This window comes from Falco cherrug, chromosome 5 (assembly GCF_023634085.1).
Source record: "Falco cherrug isolate bFalChe1 chromosome 5, bFalChe1.pri, whole genome shotgun sequence".
Taxonomy (NCBI): Eukaryota; Metazoa; Chordata; class Aves; order Falconiformes; family Falconidae; genus Falco; species Falco cherrug.
Genome location: NC_073701.1, coordinates 55,249,751 through 55,270,225, shown reverse-complemented (window position 1 = coordinate 55,270,225; position 20,475 = coordinate 55,249,751). Strand labels below are relative to the sequence as shown.

The 20,475-nt window shown below is 39.8% G+C and overlaps 1 protein-coding gene across 7 annotated transcripts in view; it reads right to left on the bottom strand.

Moving 5' to 3' along the window:
* The window catches only part of TBC1D30 (TBC1 domain family member 30), a 60,581-nt gene that overhangs the window by 9,357 nt on the left and 30,749 nt on the right, over window positions 1-20,475 (bottom strand). For all 7 annotated transcript variants that reach the window (XM_027812390.2, XM_027812391.2, XM_055711802.1 and 4 more), the window contains 7 exons: window positions 18,689-18,750; window positions 18,229-18,294; window positions 14,941-15,066; window positions 13,677-13,862; window positions 10,005-10,173; window positions 6,837-7,005; window positions 3,804-3,909 (listed from right to left, as the gene is read on the bottom strand). In XM_027812390.2, coding sequence (XP_027668191.2) covers window positions 3,804-3,909; window positions 6,837-7,005; window positions 10,005-10,173; window positions 13,677-13,862; window positions 14,941-15,066; window positions 18,229-18,294; window positions 18,689-18,750 — 884 coding nt within the window. The remainder of the gene's footprint in view (window positions 1-3,803; window positions 3,910-6,836; window positions 7,006-10,004; window positions 10,174-13,676; window positions 13,863-14,940; window positions 15,067-18,228; window positions 18,295-18,688; window positions 18,751-20,475) is intronic.

Below are 20,475 nucleotides of genomic sequence, written 5' to 3'. Positions count from 1 at the left end.
CACTTTCCTGTTTTCTCTTCCCCCATATGTCTCAACTCGCTCCCTTCACAGAGAAGGAGGTGTGTCTGGAATTTATTTCTACTCTTTATGTCAACAGCCTTTTCAGATAACTTGTTTCATATGCTAGTTACCCTTTAAGTGAAACAGTCAACTCAGAGTCCTTCATTTACTCCTTGCACCTACCATTTTAGATTATGCTTTTAGCTTTTGCCTGTCTCCAGTCTGTGTCTCTTCCAGATCCTGTGGAATTTCCTTCATGTAGCATACATGGTTTTACCTTAATTACTTGTTATCGTATTATAACTGGAGGCCTTGCTTGCCACCTGGCTAAGAGATCCACAAATTTTATGCTGATGCAAGTTCCACTGGAAATCATTTAAAAAATACTATAATCAACACCTGCGATATTCTCACAGCAATGTTTCAGAGTCAAAGCATCCTGTTCCCAGTTTGTACACAGCCTTGGATGCTATTTGGTTAATTCTGGTGAAACTGCCAGAGAGCAACACAGCACACACGTATGAAGCATGATGCAGCCAAACATATTATCTTACTTATGGCCATAAGGGACAGATTCTGAGAACTGGAAAAGCAACAAGAGAAATAACCTCTCTTTTCACCTTAAATCAGTAGCATTTGTCAATCCTTTGCCTTACCCTAAAAATGCAAAGCCATCTACACCCTCAGCAGAACACCATACAGAAGGCAATGGGCTGTGGCTTCCAAAAAGAGGGTAAGCAGTTTTGCATACAGCTCAAACAAACTTATCCCACACTTAGGTTTTAAGATTCTTCTCTCTTTTCACTAAGAAAACAAACCAAAATGCAAAAGCAAACACAGAAGAAAACAGACAAACTGCTACTCAGGTAGAAAGTTAACAGTGAATACCATCAGATCAGGGTAACTGTCTGTGGGGGATAGTCTAAAATGTTAGGGTGCTACAGAGGGATTAATCCCTGTTCCCCTCCACCACAGTAAACATACAGGGATGCCTCTCTTTTTTCCTGTTTGCTTCTCATCTCCTCAACACTGCAACGTTTCTAGTGTGCAAGACGAATTAGTTTAGCTGCTTATAAAAATGCTCACTTTCTGAGAAGGCATGAAAGCATGTACTCAATCTAGCACATGCTGTTTAGAGTATGTGCAGATACCTGGTGTACAGCCTTCTGTCTCCATGTTAGAATCAAAGTTTATTAATAGGTCAATAAAATGACATTACTGAATACTGTATTTAACTTCACCCGGTCTAGCATCTGAGGTGTACAGCACTTATCCTTTATTTACCTAAACTGTTCAATCTGAAAAAGAAGGAAGCTGTAGGCTGGCTTGCTCCTCCAGCCCTGCCATGCTCTCCTCAGCACAACATCGTAAGAAATCCTGCAATGCAAGGGACAAATCTGCAAAAGCTTTAAGCCCTCGATCCTAGGTATATGTACTGTCTGCATGGGAAGAAAGGAGGCATTTTTAGTGATAAAGTTGCACCAAATATACGTGCTAGTTAAGAGAATGAGGACAAGAGTCCTCTGATCTACCTTAGACATCTGCTCTGTCAACACTTGCCCCTGAAGGATCAACCGTACCTCCCTCCTTGAACTCCCAAAGGAAACAGGCCTTTTAGAGCACAAGTTGTTTTCTAGTGGAAGAGAAGTGCCTGTTACTCTGATAGTTTAAGTGAGCCTGGACAGGTAGTTCAGATGCAAATGTGTCACTCAAGTCTAAAGAAAAGCAAGATGATTGCCACCCACAACCTTTATTGAAATGTGTAGGGAAGGGAGAGTAGGATTTTAATCCTTTCCCACAGTAAGGTACTAATCCTCAAGCCACCTTGTGAAAAGTATTAGATGTAAATTCACCATTCTGATTTTGATTAGGGGGAAAAAAAGAAGAAGAAAAACCAACAACCTGAACATTCTGAAAACAAAACAATCTGAACATTCATTTCAGGCTGACTCCTCTGAAAAAGCCTAAAGCAATTCAAAAAACAGTGTCTTCAAACATCCTGGATCCTTTTGTTAATGTAATGGTGCATATTTATTATCCTACTCCAACACAGGGAAAATTTTTCAAATGCAGCAACCAGACACGTGGTGGCATTTATATACGCTAATAGTAAACTCTTGTAGTGCCTAATTCTCTCCGCTTCTGGTAAAGAGAGCCTGGAGTGAACACCTCTGAGACTGCTACACTGCCAGTGCCTGCCTTTGACTTGAATAATACAATCTAAACTATAGTGTGGTTTCTTCAAGGGCATGCATAAACCAGACACACTGCTGCTCTATGCAGAAAATGTAAACCTGCCACATTCTCCCTATCAATGGCAATGCTATCCTACTTAACACCCCTGTCAGTGTCACAAAATACATGTGTACACTATGGAAACACATATGCTTTGCACCAAATTCTTACTTTCTGCTGAACCACAAAAAGACTGCTAATTTGGTATACTTGTAACAGCTAAAGTCTTTCCATCCCTCCAACCAGTAAGTTACCTATGCCTTATCTTCTATTACACACAAGGGCAAAGAAAGAAATCCACATTGAGTCACTAAAGCCCACTTGAGCTTCCCCAACATTATTCTTTGTCACAAATGCCACATCTTGGGTTTCATACTACACTTGAGACTAGGAACTGAAACACCATGAATATGAGAAGGATCAGCTTGTGCTGCCCTTCTCATGCAACCTCAATATCTGAACTGTCTTGTGAGAAACCTTAACACATGTAAAAAAGCATATGAGTACCTCTAAACTGCTACATTCGCATTTTTGAAGCAAAACAAAGCCACAGTGCTTACCTCTCCCATTCCTAGAGCTTGCTCATCAGAGAAAACAATGACAATAACAAAAATTAGAAAATCTGAAAGTAATCTTTTACTCCAGGACAGTACTTCACCAGACTAGGGAACCGTACTATCCCAGATAGTCAATAAGTTTTGCTTCCACTAATGGGTAACAGAAGTCACCTGCTAACTACTGTTACTAAACTCATGCAACTTCATAGACTGAGACTGAATTTTTTCCTTCCTCTATGACAAGTAAAAAATTTCATGTGAATTGTGTGCTGTATTTGCACCCATATAATCACCATGCTCTAACTCATCAAAAGCAAAGTTTCAGAACTGTAGAATCACGTCTTTATAAAACTAAGTAGACAACACCTCAAGGATATCACAAAAAGAAGCATAAGTGCTAATCAACAAAATTGTGTCTGTGATACTAAAGGCCCTTTCCCTTCCTATAACAATGTAGATCTTTGTTCTTGTACTATGATGTATGCTTTAAGAATTCAGGGACTGCAATTATCTACAAATGTCTTTGTTTATAGTTCACTGATGACTGTTCATGGCTTTTTTGAAATCATGAAGGATACTTTTTACCCTTCTCACTTGATAAACTTTTGTCTCCCACAGTGTCTGCAGAATGAAAAGGACACAGTGTAATAAACGACCAAAACATAAAACGAAAGAACACCCTAAAAATTATGACTACTAAAAGATCCTACCTCTTACTTGCATAAATCCAGATGGGCATTATATCACAACAAATTTTCAATTGTCAACATACAACCAATTTTTATCAAACAGAGCCTAGTGGTTGTCTATCATTAATGTCCACAATAAGACTGTAGCTTTAGCTGCAGGCCACCTGTTTGTTTCATTGACATACCAGCTCAACTCATTTTCTTAAACTTTTATACTTGAGAGAGTTTAGGTTTCTGCAGCATCTGAACAAAAATGAAATTTGTTAGAAATCAGCATCTGAATGATGCAGAGAAAACACAAACAATAATCACGATTACTCACCTGCATGAGTTCATTGCTGTCAATCAGACTGTCTTCCAGCATCTCCTGGGTCAGCTTGCCCATGGTACTGTAAAACTCATCTGCAGTTTCACAACACTCTATTTGCCTACGTCAAAACAAATGTTGGTCTTTTATTTTACTTTTACATACAATTATACACCTCCAAACCGAATCTGAACTTTCGGTCATAATAAAATATGCGCTTACATTAGTCATCTTAATTCTTAAGTTTATTGCAATGCTCCCTACACTGCCCAATAATAAAACTGTGCACATCACATTGGAAATGCTGGTGCAGTAGAAGGATGTACTGAGCACAGCTTACTGTCCTGACTGCTCACGATAAAGAACTCATGCGTGTCCAAACAGCCTCTGCCTCTTTCACTTCTACAATGTAAGAAACAATAAACCCTGCCTCCTACTAGCACGAGGAAGTTCTCCCACCACCTCAAAAAGGGAGTATAGAGATTTTCCGACTGCTTTATCACCCATTCTTCACTATGCACTAAACAGCTGAATTAACTCGTTGAACTGTGTTTTGGCCAGACAAGACCCTATTTGCTGGCCAGAAAATATTCCAGTAGAGTAAATTAAGTACAGGTGTATTTATATAATGTCATTATATTCAAAAGAGCTTAGCTCACATAATGCAGAATGAAGGAAAATTCACTCTTATCCTGCATATTTGTGAATGCTATTTCTAATTTAGAGACGCAGACTTCTTTGGTTTGATTTTGGGGCTTTTCTTTTGGTGGTGTGCGCGGCTGGTTTTGTTCTTGGTTTGGGTTTTTTGGTTGTTTTTTGTTTGTCTTTTTTGGATGGTAGTGGGTGGTGTGATATTTGTTGGGGTTTAATATGAATAATATGCTTTCGTGAGTTGCTCAGTTGCTGAACATCCTCTTCCATCAAGTGAAAAATTTGTTTTACTTCTATCCCAAACAAGTACATTGCTAGCTACATATTGTAGCCTCCCCTGCATAATAGCTTCCAGAACGATCAAAAAAGTATACTGCCTTTTTTGTTAAGGAGTAGAAGAGGAAGCTTCCCTTGATCTTCAGTGTCTATAGGGAACAACCATTGAAATATGAAACCGCTACTGAAATCTTAACCTAGTTTAGCTAACAGAATGATTAAGTCGTGGTTTTGTTTTTTGTTTTTTTAAAAAAAAAAAAAGGGAGGGAGAGAGATAGAGAGTGTGGAAAGAATGGGTATGTAGCCAGTTATCACAGATTTTCTGCTTACCTTCCCCAATACCTTCAGTTTCTCATGACCTCCACAAACTGCTTTCTTTACTGCAGCTATTTTTAACTCCCCCATTCCTTCAGTCTACCTCAAAACAGAAGTATGACTGAACCACCCACATTTTAGGAAAAGCACTTCTCACCCCATTTTCATGCCTAGAAAGATAGTCTTGAGAAATATGAAGATCATGAGACTATAGATCACTGCTTCAGGCCCCACTTCTTTAAATCCCCCCTGTACTATTTCTAGTAGAGAAGAAAGAGGAACAAAATCACAGTCTTCTCCCAGCAAAACCACAATGCCCAATCTTTTACTTCATCTCATTTGATATCACTAATCATAAACTTACTGTATTTGAATTCTTGTTCAATTTTAGTGACTCATTGTCTTCTGGATCTCTGGTTATACCATCAGTTTCCCTTTCTGCTAACTGTCCCCAAATCTGCCAGACCTTCTCCCATTCTCCACAAACAACAGTTAGAAGGTGTGCAGTGTAATCAGCTTATTCTTTTGGACATATTCTTACAGATTTCTTCATTCTGTTCCTTCAAGTTTTTATAAAACACATTTCATTTTTGCTTTAAGTTTTATGGTAAAATCTTCAAAGCAGTGACTCTTTTTTATCTGAGTTGGAACATTTGTAGTTACAGCTTCAAAGTGCACAGAGATCCACTGCAATAGAACCTTTTATCTAAAGGTATAGTACAAAGTAATAAAGCACAATGGGCCTACATACAGCTTAATCCTAATGCAAATGATTCATGCAACTTTAATTCACGAACTGAACAAATAAAGCTCTGAGGAAATTATTGTTCTTCAGATTAAAAATTAAATATACTAAACAAAGTCTCTTACAATGCTACTGGCCTGCAGTGCTAATTTATTCAGAAAGAAAAAAAGAAATAAAGCGTTCAAGGACAGAGCTGAACATAAATCCCAGTGGTCCAGTCTCAGGGAAAAAAAGAAGGTGAGTGTTGACAGGCATCACACGAAAAATTCGATGCAGCTGCTGATGCCAGCTGAAAAAGGTTTCCAGCTGAACTAACATCTGCTCGACCTGTCAGAGCTCACACCTCCCACTGAAGTCAGTGACAAAACTTATTTCTCCAGGAACACTGCACACTCTTTGGAATGCAAATATTTTCTACAACAACAGAGGAGTTTAGAACTAACCATCTCTTGTGTTTTGTTCTGTGTGGTGAGTTTCCAAGGCCATAAAGGGCTATAATAAAAATTCGGCTAAAATGTGCTTGAAAGCCGAGTTTTTCAGAAAAAAATTTTTGCAGGTCTTAACAGAAACAGTGTAACACCTGATCACTCTTTTGGTAACACTGAACCCTTTTCTTAGGTATAGCCAATGGGCTCAAATCCTTAAGTGAAAATAAGGGAATTAACACTCCCAGCTTCAGGTACTCAACTAAATTAGCTCATCATCCTCAAGTCTCTCTGTATGTCTTTGCACAGAGTTTATAGCAGCTACCTCAGATGTCTATTCTCTGGGAAGTCCAACCAACTTTTTACCACAACATGAAGATGTTACACACAGACAATACAAACAACCGGAGACATTTCCCGCACCAAGGGTCAATTACCATGCCCATTCTGACATGACATCAGAAGCACATGTTTTTGGGGAAGCCATACAGGCACTTTGTGCAGCTTTTTCAAAGCAACATTATTCTCCTGAACGATCACATATTGTTTAGAATTGAGAACACATTCTTCAGAACAACGTAAGTTACACATATTGCTCATACTGAAAAGAAAAATCGGATTAAAATGACCACTTACTCTCCTAACTTTGCCCAGATAGCCAAAGCTACTCTCAGTATAATTTCAGAGCCTTCAAAGAATACTGAATCCCAGATCTTCAGAACTGTATGGTTAGGCAAGCAAGTAGCAAAGAGTGTCAGAAACCACTGCATTGTGAAGACATTTGTAAGCGGGGGTTCATATCCTCCTGAAATAATAAATGAAATTTTTTTTAAAAAAAAAATGCTTAAATTGTAGTTTACTGTTATTTTACAAAGAGTATAAACTGCATACTGAAATCAACCATACATTAGAGTACCTCTATTATTGCTCAAAACTTACTTAGCCTGCAGCTGTCCAAAGATAAGCTGAGAAAAAGCGTGATAGGAAAATGACATACTTAGCCACCTTTCATTCTTCTGTGCTGCAAAGAGCTCCAAGCAACAGCATTGGGTTTGGACTGTAAACCTTGGAAAACGCCACCACGCTTTTTTATTTTCTCCTTATGCCAGAAACATTGCTTTTCCTTCCTCAAAGCCATACGAACCAAAAGCTTTCATTAAAAAAACAAAACAAAACAAACCCCACACCAAAACCAACCAAAACCCTCTGCATTCCTTCAGAAACTAATTGCATAAGAAGTCTTTATCTACATGAAGGTGAAGGTGACTGTTTTGTAAAGTCTTACCTATTGTTTTAATACCCTGATGCGCTGCCAGCTTAGCAGAAGCAACTAACACATTCAGTTTTCCTTTTGACTTGTTAAGTTTCAAACAAGATTTAGTATTTCAGCCTGAAACTCTGAAGTTTTACTTTCTTGTTATGCTCAGAGATACTTTGTGCATCCTAGTATCAACTGATGCACTGAAGGCCGTGAGCAAATAGGCTGCTGCCAGTGAAAACCCTTTCAAAAAGCAAATACTTCCTTCTTGATTTTTAGACAGTTTGGACACAGTCACTGTTTATTTACATGCGACATGTTAGCAGATCTTTTCCAAGATGGAACTCAGGGTGCACTTAGCTTCCAGACTGAAAAAAAACCAAAAACCAACCAACCAACAACAAAAAGCCCACCATCTCCAAAACACTACTAAATAGAAGACTGAATCTTGCTTAAAAAAAGTAAAAAGTCTGGAGGGAATGCTATACCAGAAAAAAAAAAAAAAAAAATCAATCACAGTGCAAAGCCAGTTTTCAGGTAGCAAGCCAAGACATACGGCTCAGTTTTGCACCTGTGAATTGCTAAAGCACCCAGGTGAAGAAATACTAACCAGTCGCGATTCGGCTCTCACATTGTAACTCTTCCCAGAACAACTATGTAAGCTAGCAATTACAAGAAGCAATGGTAAAAGAGGTATCTTGAGCTAAGGTAAAAAAAAAAAAAAAAAAAAAAAAAAAAAAAAAAAAAAAAAAATCAAAGGTAGCTCTTGTACTAAGCTGTTGTTACAGTGTTGTCACTCCATACATTTTTATGTCCTTCTCAACATGACTCTGTACACAGTCAGCAGTGGAACCAAATTATTTCCCTTTTAATTTTTCCTGAGAGCATCACCTATTTATGTTAACGTTATCAATAATGAAAACCCATCATCTTTCACTTTAAGAATGCATTAACAATTACACAAAAATTTATCAACATCCCTGGCAAACTAGAGATATCCCAGAAGACTGGAGATTAGCAATGTGATGCCCATCTACCCCATCTACAAGAAGGGCAGGACGGAAGATCTGGGAGACTACAGGCCTCTCTCTCAGCCTGACCTCAGTGCCAGGGAACGTTGCGGAGCAGACCATCCTGAGCACCATCATGTGGCACATGCAGGACAACTGGAGCATCAGGCCCACCCAGGGTTTATCAAAGGCAAGTCCTGCTTGACTAACCTGATCTCCTTCTACAGCAAGACGACCCATCTAATGGGTGAGGGAAAGGCTGTGGATGTTCTCCACCTGGACCTTACTAAACGCTTTAACGCCATCTCCCACAGCATTCTCCTGCAGCAACGGGCTGCTCATGGCTTGGACAGCTGCGTGCTACGCTGGGCAAAAAGCTGGCTGGCTGGCCGAGCCCAAAGAGTGGCAGCAAAGGGAGTTACATCTGGCTGGCGGCCGGTCACAATGGTGTTCCCCCGGGCTCAGTACTGCGGCCAGCTCTGTTTAATATCTTTATCAACAGTGCGGATGAGGGGATCGAGTGCACCCTCACCAAGTTTGCAGATGACGCCAAGCTGGGTGGCAGCGTTGATCTGCCAGAGGGCAGGAAGGCTCCGCAGAGGGATCTGGACAAGCTGGACGGATGGGTCAAGGCCAACTGTATGAGGTTCAACGAGGAGCAGTGCCGGGTCCCGCACCTGGGTCACAACAACCCCACGCAGCGCTACAGGCCGGGGCAGAGTGGCTGGGAAGTGCCCGGTGGGAAAGGACCTGGGGGGGTGGCTGGCGGCCGGCTGGGCATGAGCCAGCAGTGTGCCCAGGGGGCCAAGAAGGCCAACGGCATCCTGGCTTGTGTCAGAAGCAGTGTGGCCAGCAGGACTGGGCAGTGACTGTCCCCCTGTACTCAGCACTGGTGAGGCCGCCCCTCGAATCCTGTGCTCAGTTTTGGGCCCCTCCCTGCAAGAGGGACGTTGAGGCGCTGGAGCGTGTCCAGAGACGGGCAACGGGGCTGGTGAGGGGTCTGGAGCACAAGTCTCATGAGGGGCGGCTGAGGGAACGGGGGTTGTTTAGCCTGGACAAAAGGAGATTCCAGAGAGACATTACTGCTCTCTACAGCTGCCTGACAGGAGGCTGTAGGCACGTGGGGATCAGGCTCTTCTCCCAGGTAACAAGCGACAGGACAAGAGGAAATGACCTCAAGTTGTGCCAGGGCACGTTTAGGTTGGATATTAGGAAAAATTTCTTCACTGGAAGGGGTGGTCAAGCACTGGAACAGGCTGCCCACGGAGGTGGTGGAATCACCATCCCTGGAGGCGTTTAAAATGCATACATGCGGTGCTTAGGGACGTGGCTTATTGGTGGACTTGGCAGTGCTGGGTTAACTAGGTTGGGTGTGATGATCTCAAAGGTCTTTTCCAACCTAAGTGATTCTATGATTCTATAAAATATTTATTCTAAGCAATAACTCATGTAAACACTTCAAAGACTGTATTTTTAGGCCAGTGCTCAGATGCAACAATAGCAAAAAGGAATTTAATAGCATTTTGTTGAACCTACCTCCACTTTCTCTGTTAGCAGCTCTTTGCAGTGTGTCTAAATGCTGGGACAGTTCAGGAAGCTTCATTCGTAAAAGATCTCGGAAAACAGCCATATCCACAGAGAGAGCGCGAAGATTATTGACAAAATAGCTATCAGGAAGCACCTTATCAATGAGGTAAATCATGATCTGTGGGGATAATGAAATATTACTATGTAGGAGTTGCAGAGCCGATTATTTTCTAGGAATAACTGAAAAAAATATAGAATTTCAAAGTTACTTGTTCAGTAAAAAATGGTTCAGAGCCAGTGGCAACACATACCTCTGGTACCTCCATTTATATGGGGAGAAAACATTATCGTTTTAAAAACTGACAGGTACTCTAAGTATCCACAAACAATCAAAGTGAAAGGCCTCTTGAGGCTGTCCAGAATTTATGAATCGTTAATGACCAAAATCAATGTCACAGCAAGCTATGCCCAAATTGGAAGCATTACTCAAACCAAAGGCAACATTTGACACTTCTGATGCTTTATGTGTTTATGAGATTCTTCACACTGTTGGGAAGTTCCACTGTCCCTTCTCTGGTTAACTGCCACAGATCTTCTAAATCATCTTGTCTCCCCCTCTCCGAAATATAAGATACTGTTCTTTAAAAAAACATTCTCCACACTTTTTACTGTGATGTGTTACCATGTGCTGCACTTCATCTTGTCACTTTAAAAGGTGCTAAATTAAGCAGCATGAGACATTTTAAACAGACATCTGTTTCAAGTGAGATAGCTCAACTATATGGGTGGTAATGTTATTAACTGGATACTGTCAAACTTTTGAGAATGAACAAACGCAACAAAGAAATATACAGAAGCTGATGCACACCATCAGCCCAACAGAAGATGCTGACCTTCATTTTACAATCTCCATGGCCACTCTACAAATCATATCCAGAAAGCCTGCATGCAGTCATCCCATCTGCTTCAACTCCTTATTAGTCTTTTGTTAACATTTCAAACGTGCCCGCTTATCACCTGTTCCATACAGCCTCTAATGCTTGAGGGGAGCATGGCACCTTCATACAGAGGAGACAATCCTGCCAATCCCTCCCTTTTCACAAGATGCCCGCAAAAATAGCTTGGCAGACACTGAAGTTCCAAGAGCACAACCTTACAGTCTTATTGCTTCCCCTTCTCTCCCTGCTGCTTGTGACCACATACTACCACTTGTCCTTGCAAGATTTTTTCAGGCAGTAACAGTCTTCTGTTACATGTTTTAAAGCATGTAGATCAGTAGTCAGTACAGGCAAATCAACAGGTTTTACACATTTTTGACGGGGTTGGTTTTGTTTTCTTTTTAAGTTTTAAGGATTGAAAAGAAACAGGTGACCAACAAGTAAGCTGGAGTCTCATATTTTGTCAGATGCCTTCCCTAACCTTTGCTGAATACTGGGTATACCTTATTGCCTTTTAAAAACACACTGTACTTTGTTCAGATATTTCAGCCAATGGAAGAACAATTTAATATAGCAACATTAACTTACAACTATGCTATCTGTGTCTTTATTAATTTCTTATGAAGAATTATGACATAAGCCATAAATCCCTATGTTAAAGAAACCATTTTAAAAAGGCTTTTGCTCCCTTTCCACTGAGTGGTATTACTTCAGAAATCTCAGGTATATGAAAGCGCAGGAAAGAACAGAAAATTTTTTGCAACACTGAAGTCCATTCTGTTTCATTGACGTGAATTTTTTTGAGAATGGTGGTTTTTTTTTTAGAAAAGCTGGTATTTATCAGTTTGCAATAGATACTTTCTTTATGACACATCTCTACATATTTATTTTTATTTGACTTTGTAATATTTCCCCACAATAACGTGCAAGAAAAAACCTTTTTACATTTCAGTATCTATGAGATTTTTATTCTTACTTTGATAGTTTCTACATATACATGCTGTGATTTTCTTGCTTATCATAGTTTCAGTAGGCTACCTTTGAGGTGCTCTTCAGGGATTTAACTTATACATGCTTGCCTCAACTACTGAAAACTCAAGCATCCCTGGCTGGGCATTGACTGAAGCTACCCATGTTGGGTCCTCTGCAGTTAAAGCTCCATGGTGTCAGTAGTGCCAGCTGTTTCCCAGCCTCTGGGAGACACTTTCCAGACACAGAGCTTTTGTTTATAACATCCTTCCCAGAAAAGGGACCCGACTGGCAAGCCCCAAGAATCCCCTTGCTCCCTTAATTCCTAGATTCTGCAATAATCCAAACATAGTTTCCCCATAGCTCCAATCCTGAGGGCAGCTTTACAGGCAACAGCCTCTGCAGCTGTTCCGAAGTCACTCATCATTTGCTTTAGATGGCACGACTACAACAACAAAACAGCCAAATGCTAATTCCCCAATTCCTTTTTTTTTTCCCCCCTCCCCTTCCTGTTCCTCCCCCCACTTCCCTTTTCCCTCCCACTTCTGGGGAAATTCCAACCCTGCAAAAGCACGCATTAAGCTTGGAAAAGACATTATTTTCCATTCTTATTTTTGCCACCTAAGACCCATTTTGGTGCTAACAGCCTTCAGTGCTTTACTTCCCCAGGGCAGTCTGGTGCCATTCCATTGTCTCCTTAGCACAAGGAGCCTGATGCCGCTCACAGTAAAAGACAACTTAGTAATATAAGGATGCACACAGTTCTTATAATCAATTTGGACTTCATAAACCTTGGGCAATCATATTTCCTGTATTATCATAATGTGTTTTGGGAGCTTCTGGACAGTATGAGATCACACTAGAATGTGACAAATAGTAATTAAAAATACTGAGGGAATCTTTAGCAAGAGTAACTGAAAGAAAATTTTACTGATATAAAATAGGTATATGATGGTATTTTCTTCCTACTAGAGGCAGCTTTCTAGAATGAAGTATTAAATACTAGCCCAGCTAGCTGGACTCCTACAAGCTTTATATTTTAGGACTCAGTGAATTTAATTATTTGCCATATTTAAAATATTGTTTAAGGCAAAACAAACAGCTCAGTATCTCCCAGTCACAGTCACCTTCTAGTAATTTGACCCCAGCTCACACATACGAGCAAGTTTATACAAGGAAATACGCACATGATCTTGGCAATCCTTAACCACATCTGTAGTAAACAGCATTTCCATTCTCTGGCATATTATAAAGTTCACAAAGCTTTCTATTAATTAGAACAGAAAAAGTCTAAAAAAACCAAAACGCTGTATGACTAATGTAGCCCAGAAAGTAGCTTCAAAGTGATTTACTTTCACTTTAAATATTTATTTTGTGTTTTCCAAGAACTTGCCTTAAAATACAGCAAATTTATTAACTGCTTTGCATGTTACTGCCACACAGGAGGCTGATAATGGACTCTGAAGGTTTCAGCTATTGATGGTGTTTGGCAGCAGATTTGGGATTACAGGACAAGATACTCTAAAGCAAGTAGCAGTGGTCCCATTTATTTTTATTATGACCATTTGTTTCTGTTTGAAAAAACTCTTAGCAGTGATAATAATCAAACTGTTCATTCTAGCTCAGACAGGATAACAAACAATCTGCAGATATAAATTGGTTAACCCCTTTGAGTCCTGCTCTTTTAAGCTGTCTACAAAATTCATGCATTGATTTATTCTAAAGTTCACTAACTAAAAGCAATCTTCAGCACTGAAAAAAAAAATTTACTCACTTTCAGGGCATCCCCTTCATTGCCTTCCATTACTTCCAGAATAAGTGCAGCTAGAATGTTAAATCCTTGACAATAGCCAACAGATTTATTCCACCTGGCATAAGCCAGCAAAACACGTTTTAATACCACTCGATCTTGCTCTGCCTCTTGGCCACAGTAAGAACTGCAACCAGTTCGGTGAAGGTCCTTTGAAGGAGAAAAGAAAAAAAAATAAGCCCAAACCCAAGAACAGACAGAAAAGATGTGCATTTTCCTTCTTCCTTTACTTCTCTCTCCTGTCCCAGTTTTCCTTCCACCTCCGCCCTCCCAATACATATTCCTAAAGTTGATGACAATGTTTCTTTTTTAATCTGTAAACCTTTAGCTTACTGAAGAGGAGAAATAGGTTCAGCAAACTCTTAAGTAAACAATTTACCTAATAGATGTTCATATGATGTTGTCATGCAAGATATTAACATGTATCTAGGTTTTAAAGAGGCAAGATGTAACAGCTGCTTAATTGAACAAATAGGGCAACTGTTTTTATCAAGTTATAAAAGATCTACTAGCCAACTAAGTTTTCAAAACAAAAAACCCAACCAGAAACAGTGTCCTTCATATTTAAGCTATAAGTGAAAAAAAAATACTACTACAACGTTTAATATTTCATAAGTAATATCTAAAAGCTTAAATTACCAAGTACAGATGACAATTGTAATAATCAGGAACACAAAGCATTTTGCTCTGTGTACTCTAATCAGGGTGACTATAGAACACAATCTCTCCTAAACAGAGTGATACCTCCTGAATAGGTAAATAGACTAATATTTAAGTCACCACTGCAATACAAATCTATTAAGCTCTTCCCTAAAACTGCCTACTGCTTTAAATATTAAACACTAATTAGCTGAGAAACATACATAAAGGTGTTTCACTCATGTAAAATAATTGAAATTGCTCAATTGCTATATTCTAAAACATAATTTTTAACAACATTTGTGTTTTTTTATAGAGAAGAGGAAAAAACCTAACTTAGGTTCCTTTGTCTCTATTAAACGCCAGTATTTCTTTAAATTAAAAAAAAGTAAAAATAGAGGGAAAAAAAAAAATCACTAATAGCAATTGTTTCCCCAGCTAACACTAACCAGACCAGTGCAGAAGGAGGAAAGATGTTATTTTTGCCAAAGCAGTTGCAGAGAAGAAAATAAATCCAAATTCTATCTATTAAAAAATAATTCAACTTTTCACTAACAAATTAAAATAAAATAACAAATTAGCTAGCTACCTTTACTATCTGGATGCCCATAGAGTCATCATCAGGATTACTTCTTTCATTGAATGTGAAACGCATAGTTTTATCCCAGTCAATGGCTATACTGTGTAAGTATTGATCAGCTAGAGTCAGCCAAACCTAGAAATACACAAAGCAAGTCAACAAAATTAATTATTTCTTAGGTAAAATATGAACAGTTTCGATATAGACAGTTAGATGAACCTTATCAGTGTCACTTATATGTCATCTGCTGTTAGACTCAAAATACGCAGAAGAGGACTGTATCTAAACCAATTTTTGCACAATTAAAGCAATACCTTACTCCTGAAAACAGAAAGGAAAGAAACAGCCAGCATTAAGTGTCCAGGTCTGTGAACTGCTTACAAAGATGCAAGTCTATTTTCAGAAACTGAATCCACAGAGGCCCTCCAAGATGGAAGCACACAACCTCCTTGTTGGTTCAGCCCTTCTAACCTCATAACCAAAAAGGAGTTTTATAGAAAGGTAACACTGCTGCAGGCTTTCCTCAGACTCAACCATGGATCTCCTGGAAACCCCACAAAAGGAATCCAGTGGTGCCTCTTTTCAGCAGAGGTCTCTTCTGATCAGTTTTGCAGAAGAAACAGCATCTATTATTAGCCATCTGAGACTGATCTGAAAGGATCACTTGGATCAGAACAACTTACTCTTGTAAGAGTGCTTCCTAAACTGTTGGTGCTACAAGGAGTTCTGAAAACAAACATTTTGACTATTTTTAAAGCCTAACAATTACCAGAACAGATTTATGCATATGTATCTAAGACAAAGGCTGGACCTTTATGAAACATTTGAAAGGTTCCTGAACCATGAAAGATATGTGACAGATCATACAATGACAAGAAGTAACAATCAAGGATCTTTCTCTTCAGGAAACTGAAAGAAATCATGAAAGCAAACTGGTAGAGTTTTAGATCAGCCACTAACACACTCAAGTGAGAAAAGCAATTCAGACACTTCCCACAGATTTAAACACTTAGACAGTTACATGATGAAGGAATTTATAGACAGCTCCCAGAATCTCGTGTTTTCTGCATTGAAATGTCCCTTCCTACACTTTTGCAAAGCAACCCATGCAGAGGAATGCTGCTATTCTGCCTCCCAGCAGCCTTTGGCACTGCTGACACCCTACTGATGTTGTTTGACTGGATTCTTTATCTCTCTGCCAGCCCCAGAAAACAAATGTCACATGCCACAGCAATAATGCAGATGTCACCCTGCTCCTTCTGCTTCCAGCAAAGGCAGCAATCAGCATGCTGCCAACACAAAATGCTTCCTTTATTTTGGTATCAATCTCAAAATTATTGGGAAATCAGGGGAATGGCAGTGGAAAAACTACATTCATTTTCTTAATGCTTCTTTTTTGGTTAGCATCATGTGGTCACATGTAAGGAATCACAAAGATGGGCAGAATCAGAAGCAAAAGACAGAGATCCAAGTTAGATGATGTGGCAGGGTGTACCCTCAGAAAGTCTGCTGATGACACAAAACTGGGAGAAGTGGCTGATAAGCCCAAGGGCACCCCGACAAGGCAAAGTGTAAACTCCTGCACCTGGGGAGGAACAACCCCTGCACCAGTATATGCTGGAGATCCCACCCAGCTGGACAGCAGATTTGCAGAGAAGGAGCTGGGGGTCCTGATGGCCACCAAGTTGACCACAAGGTAGCAATGTGCCCTTGCAGCAAAGGCAGCCAGCAGCCTCCTGGGCTGCATCAGGCAGAGCGGTGCCAGCAGGCTGAGGGAGGTGATCCTTCCCCTCTGCTCAGCACTGGTGAGACACACCTGGTGAGCTGGGCCCAGTCCTGGGCTCCCCAGTACAAGAGAGGTACAGAGCTACTGAAGAGAGTCCAGCAAGGGGCCAGTGAGAGGATTAAGGGACTGGAACATCTCTCCTATGAGGAAAGGCTGCAAGAGCTGGGACTGTTCACCCTGGAGAAGAGAAGGCTCATGGAGGATCTCATAAATTCATATAAATACCTGAAGGGAGGGTACAAAGAGAACAGAGACAGGCTCTTCTCAGTGGTGCCCAGTGACCAGACCAGAGACAATGGGCACAAACTGAAACACAGGAGGTTCCATCCAAGCATCAGGGAACACTTTTCTACTGTGAGGGTGACAGAGCACTGACACAGATAGCCCAGAGAGCTTGTGGAGTCTCTTTCCTTGGGAGGATATTCAAAAACCATCTGGACACAGTCCTAGGAAATGTGTTGTAGGTGGCCCGGCTTGGACAGGGGGGGTTGGATCAGATGACCTCCAGAGAGGTCCCTACCAACCTCAAGCATTCTGTGATTCTATGACCTCTGCCACTCATGTACCACAGAAAAGTGTCCGAGAGACTTACTGGAGGTGTAGGAAAAGAACATTTCAGAAAGAAAAAAGGCTGTTAGATTGATATAATGATTCACTGGAGTTAGAGATTAAAAAAATCATAGTGATGTGAGGAAAATGATGGCACTATTCCCCACTGATTTGTAAAGAGGAACAGTTCAGTTTAGAAAGACAGCAAGAAGAAAACAGGAAAAGGAAATTAATCTCATGCATCAAAAATATATGGAATGATATATATTTTATAAAGCTTTAAAAGTATTTTTATCAAAATTGCATTTTTAAAGCTGAGATCATGTCACTCAGTTTTATAGAAATGATGAATAGACATGCCTTTTTTTAAGGCTAGGGAACTTCAAATCTGGTTGAAGAAAGAAATAAAGTAAGCTTAGCAAAATCCCACTGGACCCTTTTCTACACTAACTCAGTGCAATTTCCCATTAATGGCACACTCTACCATTCTACATCACTCGTGACTCAACTTTCCTAATTTAGCCCATCTGCCTTTCCCCCATCAAACATTTCTATGAGCATTCTTGTCAGCACTAGCATCTATCAATTTCACCTTCATAAGTTTGACAGCCTACACTGGAGATTTTCTCTCCTTTCAGTTATCTTCAGCTGCGGGGGCAGCTTCACCAGAGCAATTCCTTGAGACTGACAGAATGAAGCAGTAACATCTGTACCAGAATAAGTTACCTAAGCCTCAAGCAGAAAGAACATAACTATTGAAAACACCATCTTTACCTGTCACCTCATTCTCTCCAGCTGCCCTGTGAAGTTATCATTGAAGAATGTAAAATAGGAAAAATCACCAGTATACAACTTAAAAAGTCCGAATATTTGTTAAAAAACTCTGATAATATTGATGTTATTCACCTCTCCTGAGAAACCCACAGGCAATATTGTCCCACAAAGCATACAGGTCTACTTACCTTTCTTCGCCATTCTTTTGGTACGCCTGTTGGCAATCTGGCCACTGCTTTGAGTGCATCATGCCACTAAAAGCAAAAGCATCCAAAAATGTGTAAAATCCCCCATTAGTTTAATGGAACAGTACAGCAACATTTCCAACACTGCAGACATGCACATTCATTTCATTTTACAGCACACATTTCAGGTTTAACAGCTTAATCCATTCACAGGGAAAATATAGATTAACTACTTAATGATATAACAAAAATATAATATTCTAGGACACAAAGAATTATGAGATATCTGAGTAAACAATGAAAGCCTACTGCATTTTCCAAATATTAATGGAACAGTTCTTGATGCAGCTGCAAATAATATGCTGACATTATGATGACAGATGCACTTTTTAACTAGGGCAAGTACCTTGGCTGGAGAGAACCTAGTCCTTTATAAACTCAAGAGAAAAACGAATTTAATTACCTGCTGAAAACCATTTTGACCTAGAGATGGTTCAAGAGTGAATTTCAATTTTGTATCAACCCCTAGAAACAAAAAGGGGAAAAAAACAAAACAAAACCAAAACATGGTTATTTTCATTTAGCTCAGAAGGGGGCGGGGGAACTCCCCACAATTGAAAAACCTCAAGATTTCAGCTACATGTTTCAACAACCACATTTCAAACTGTTTCTGTGAATTCTTGACTTAACATGTACCTTGAATCCACTGTGAAGAAATACGCAGACAAAATGTTTTTAAAATGCAGTAATACCCTCTTTAATGATGTAGATCAGCACAACTCATTTCACTAAAAATCATGTAGTTCACTATTCTACAAACTGTATTTTTATACTGCAAACTATGATATGTATCCACAGAAAAAAAATATAGAGAGACAGCTTCTGTCCATCTATTTCAGCTTCTTGACATTAAGCCACTCAAAAATAATATCTAAGTTTGGGGTGCTAAAATTATTTTATTACTCAATATCAGGGTTCTACATTGGGTCAGTATTCTCATTTAAGCTCAGATTTTATTTGGGCCGTACGAGACAACTATTTTTGTTTTAAAGCACACCTGCTAATAGTCTATAAAACACAGTATTACACAAACTAATAGGATCTCGAGTTTGGCCCACGCTGGATCCTAACTGTGGCACTGGTGTGTGCCATACCACGAAGAAGAGGAACACTTTTAATTGGCTTTACATCCCACACCGCGAACGCACAGGGCTGGGGTCCTTCCCGTGCCGCTGTCCCGAGCTCGGGTGCTGAACGCCGCGTCGCACCGCACCGCCTCCCCTCCCGCCAGTGTCCCGGCATAAAGAATAAAGCCTTCCTCTATTGTTCCTCCGTAATTTAATATTATGTATTGCTCCATAGCTAAAATTAGGTTATGCATAGCTTTTCCTCTTTCTAGAGCATCAAAGCAAACATTTTTAATAGCCAAGTATAAAAAACGAACATATTTTAATCCTGTGAGGTTTTAAGTATATGAGATCAACAACAGTAATATCAGTGCTTTGGACGACTATGCCTGTGAGTCTGACAGAAATCTAAACTATAGCGGCATTTGATAGTTACGGAATGTAAAATGCCTTTCAGCATTTGCATACTGAAGTGGTAATAAGTAATTTAAAAGCCTTACTGCCTGGTAAATATATATCCAAAGACCAAGCCTTCTCCTTCAAGGCTTTTTTTTTTTTTTTCTTTTGGTGGGGGAGAGGGAAAAGAAAGAAAATTCACACAAAACCCCAGTATTGTTTAGAATTTTTTAGCATTTTAGAATTGCATCACCGAGACCTGGGGACTGGTTCTTTCATTTGCCTGCTTCAGATTTAAAAGACATGTTTGCAGATCTAGAAAACCGAAAGCTTTAAACTATAATAGAAATTGCTTGAAAAACATTAAAGGATTAATAGTTATTCCTGGTAGTAACTGTTTATTAGCATTCTTCCCCATAACTCCACGGTACTTCAGCAGGGACTCAATAGATAAATCTCTTCAGAATAACTCAAAGCAATGTAACAATGCCTGGAACCTACTAAGATGAAATTGCATCATGTCTGTTGTAAATGCAAAAAAGTGAGTCTCACTCCCAAGCAGTCTAGTGGCAAGTACTAGAAAACTCTAATACATACGAAAAGATATCATGTCCAAGAACCCCTTTTGTTAAGGTAACAGATGTCAACATGTTGTCTAACACTGCCTTGTAGCAAAGAAACAACAGCCTTCCAAAATAATCACGTACTGATTTCCAACTCAGCAGCC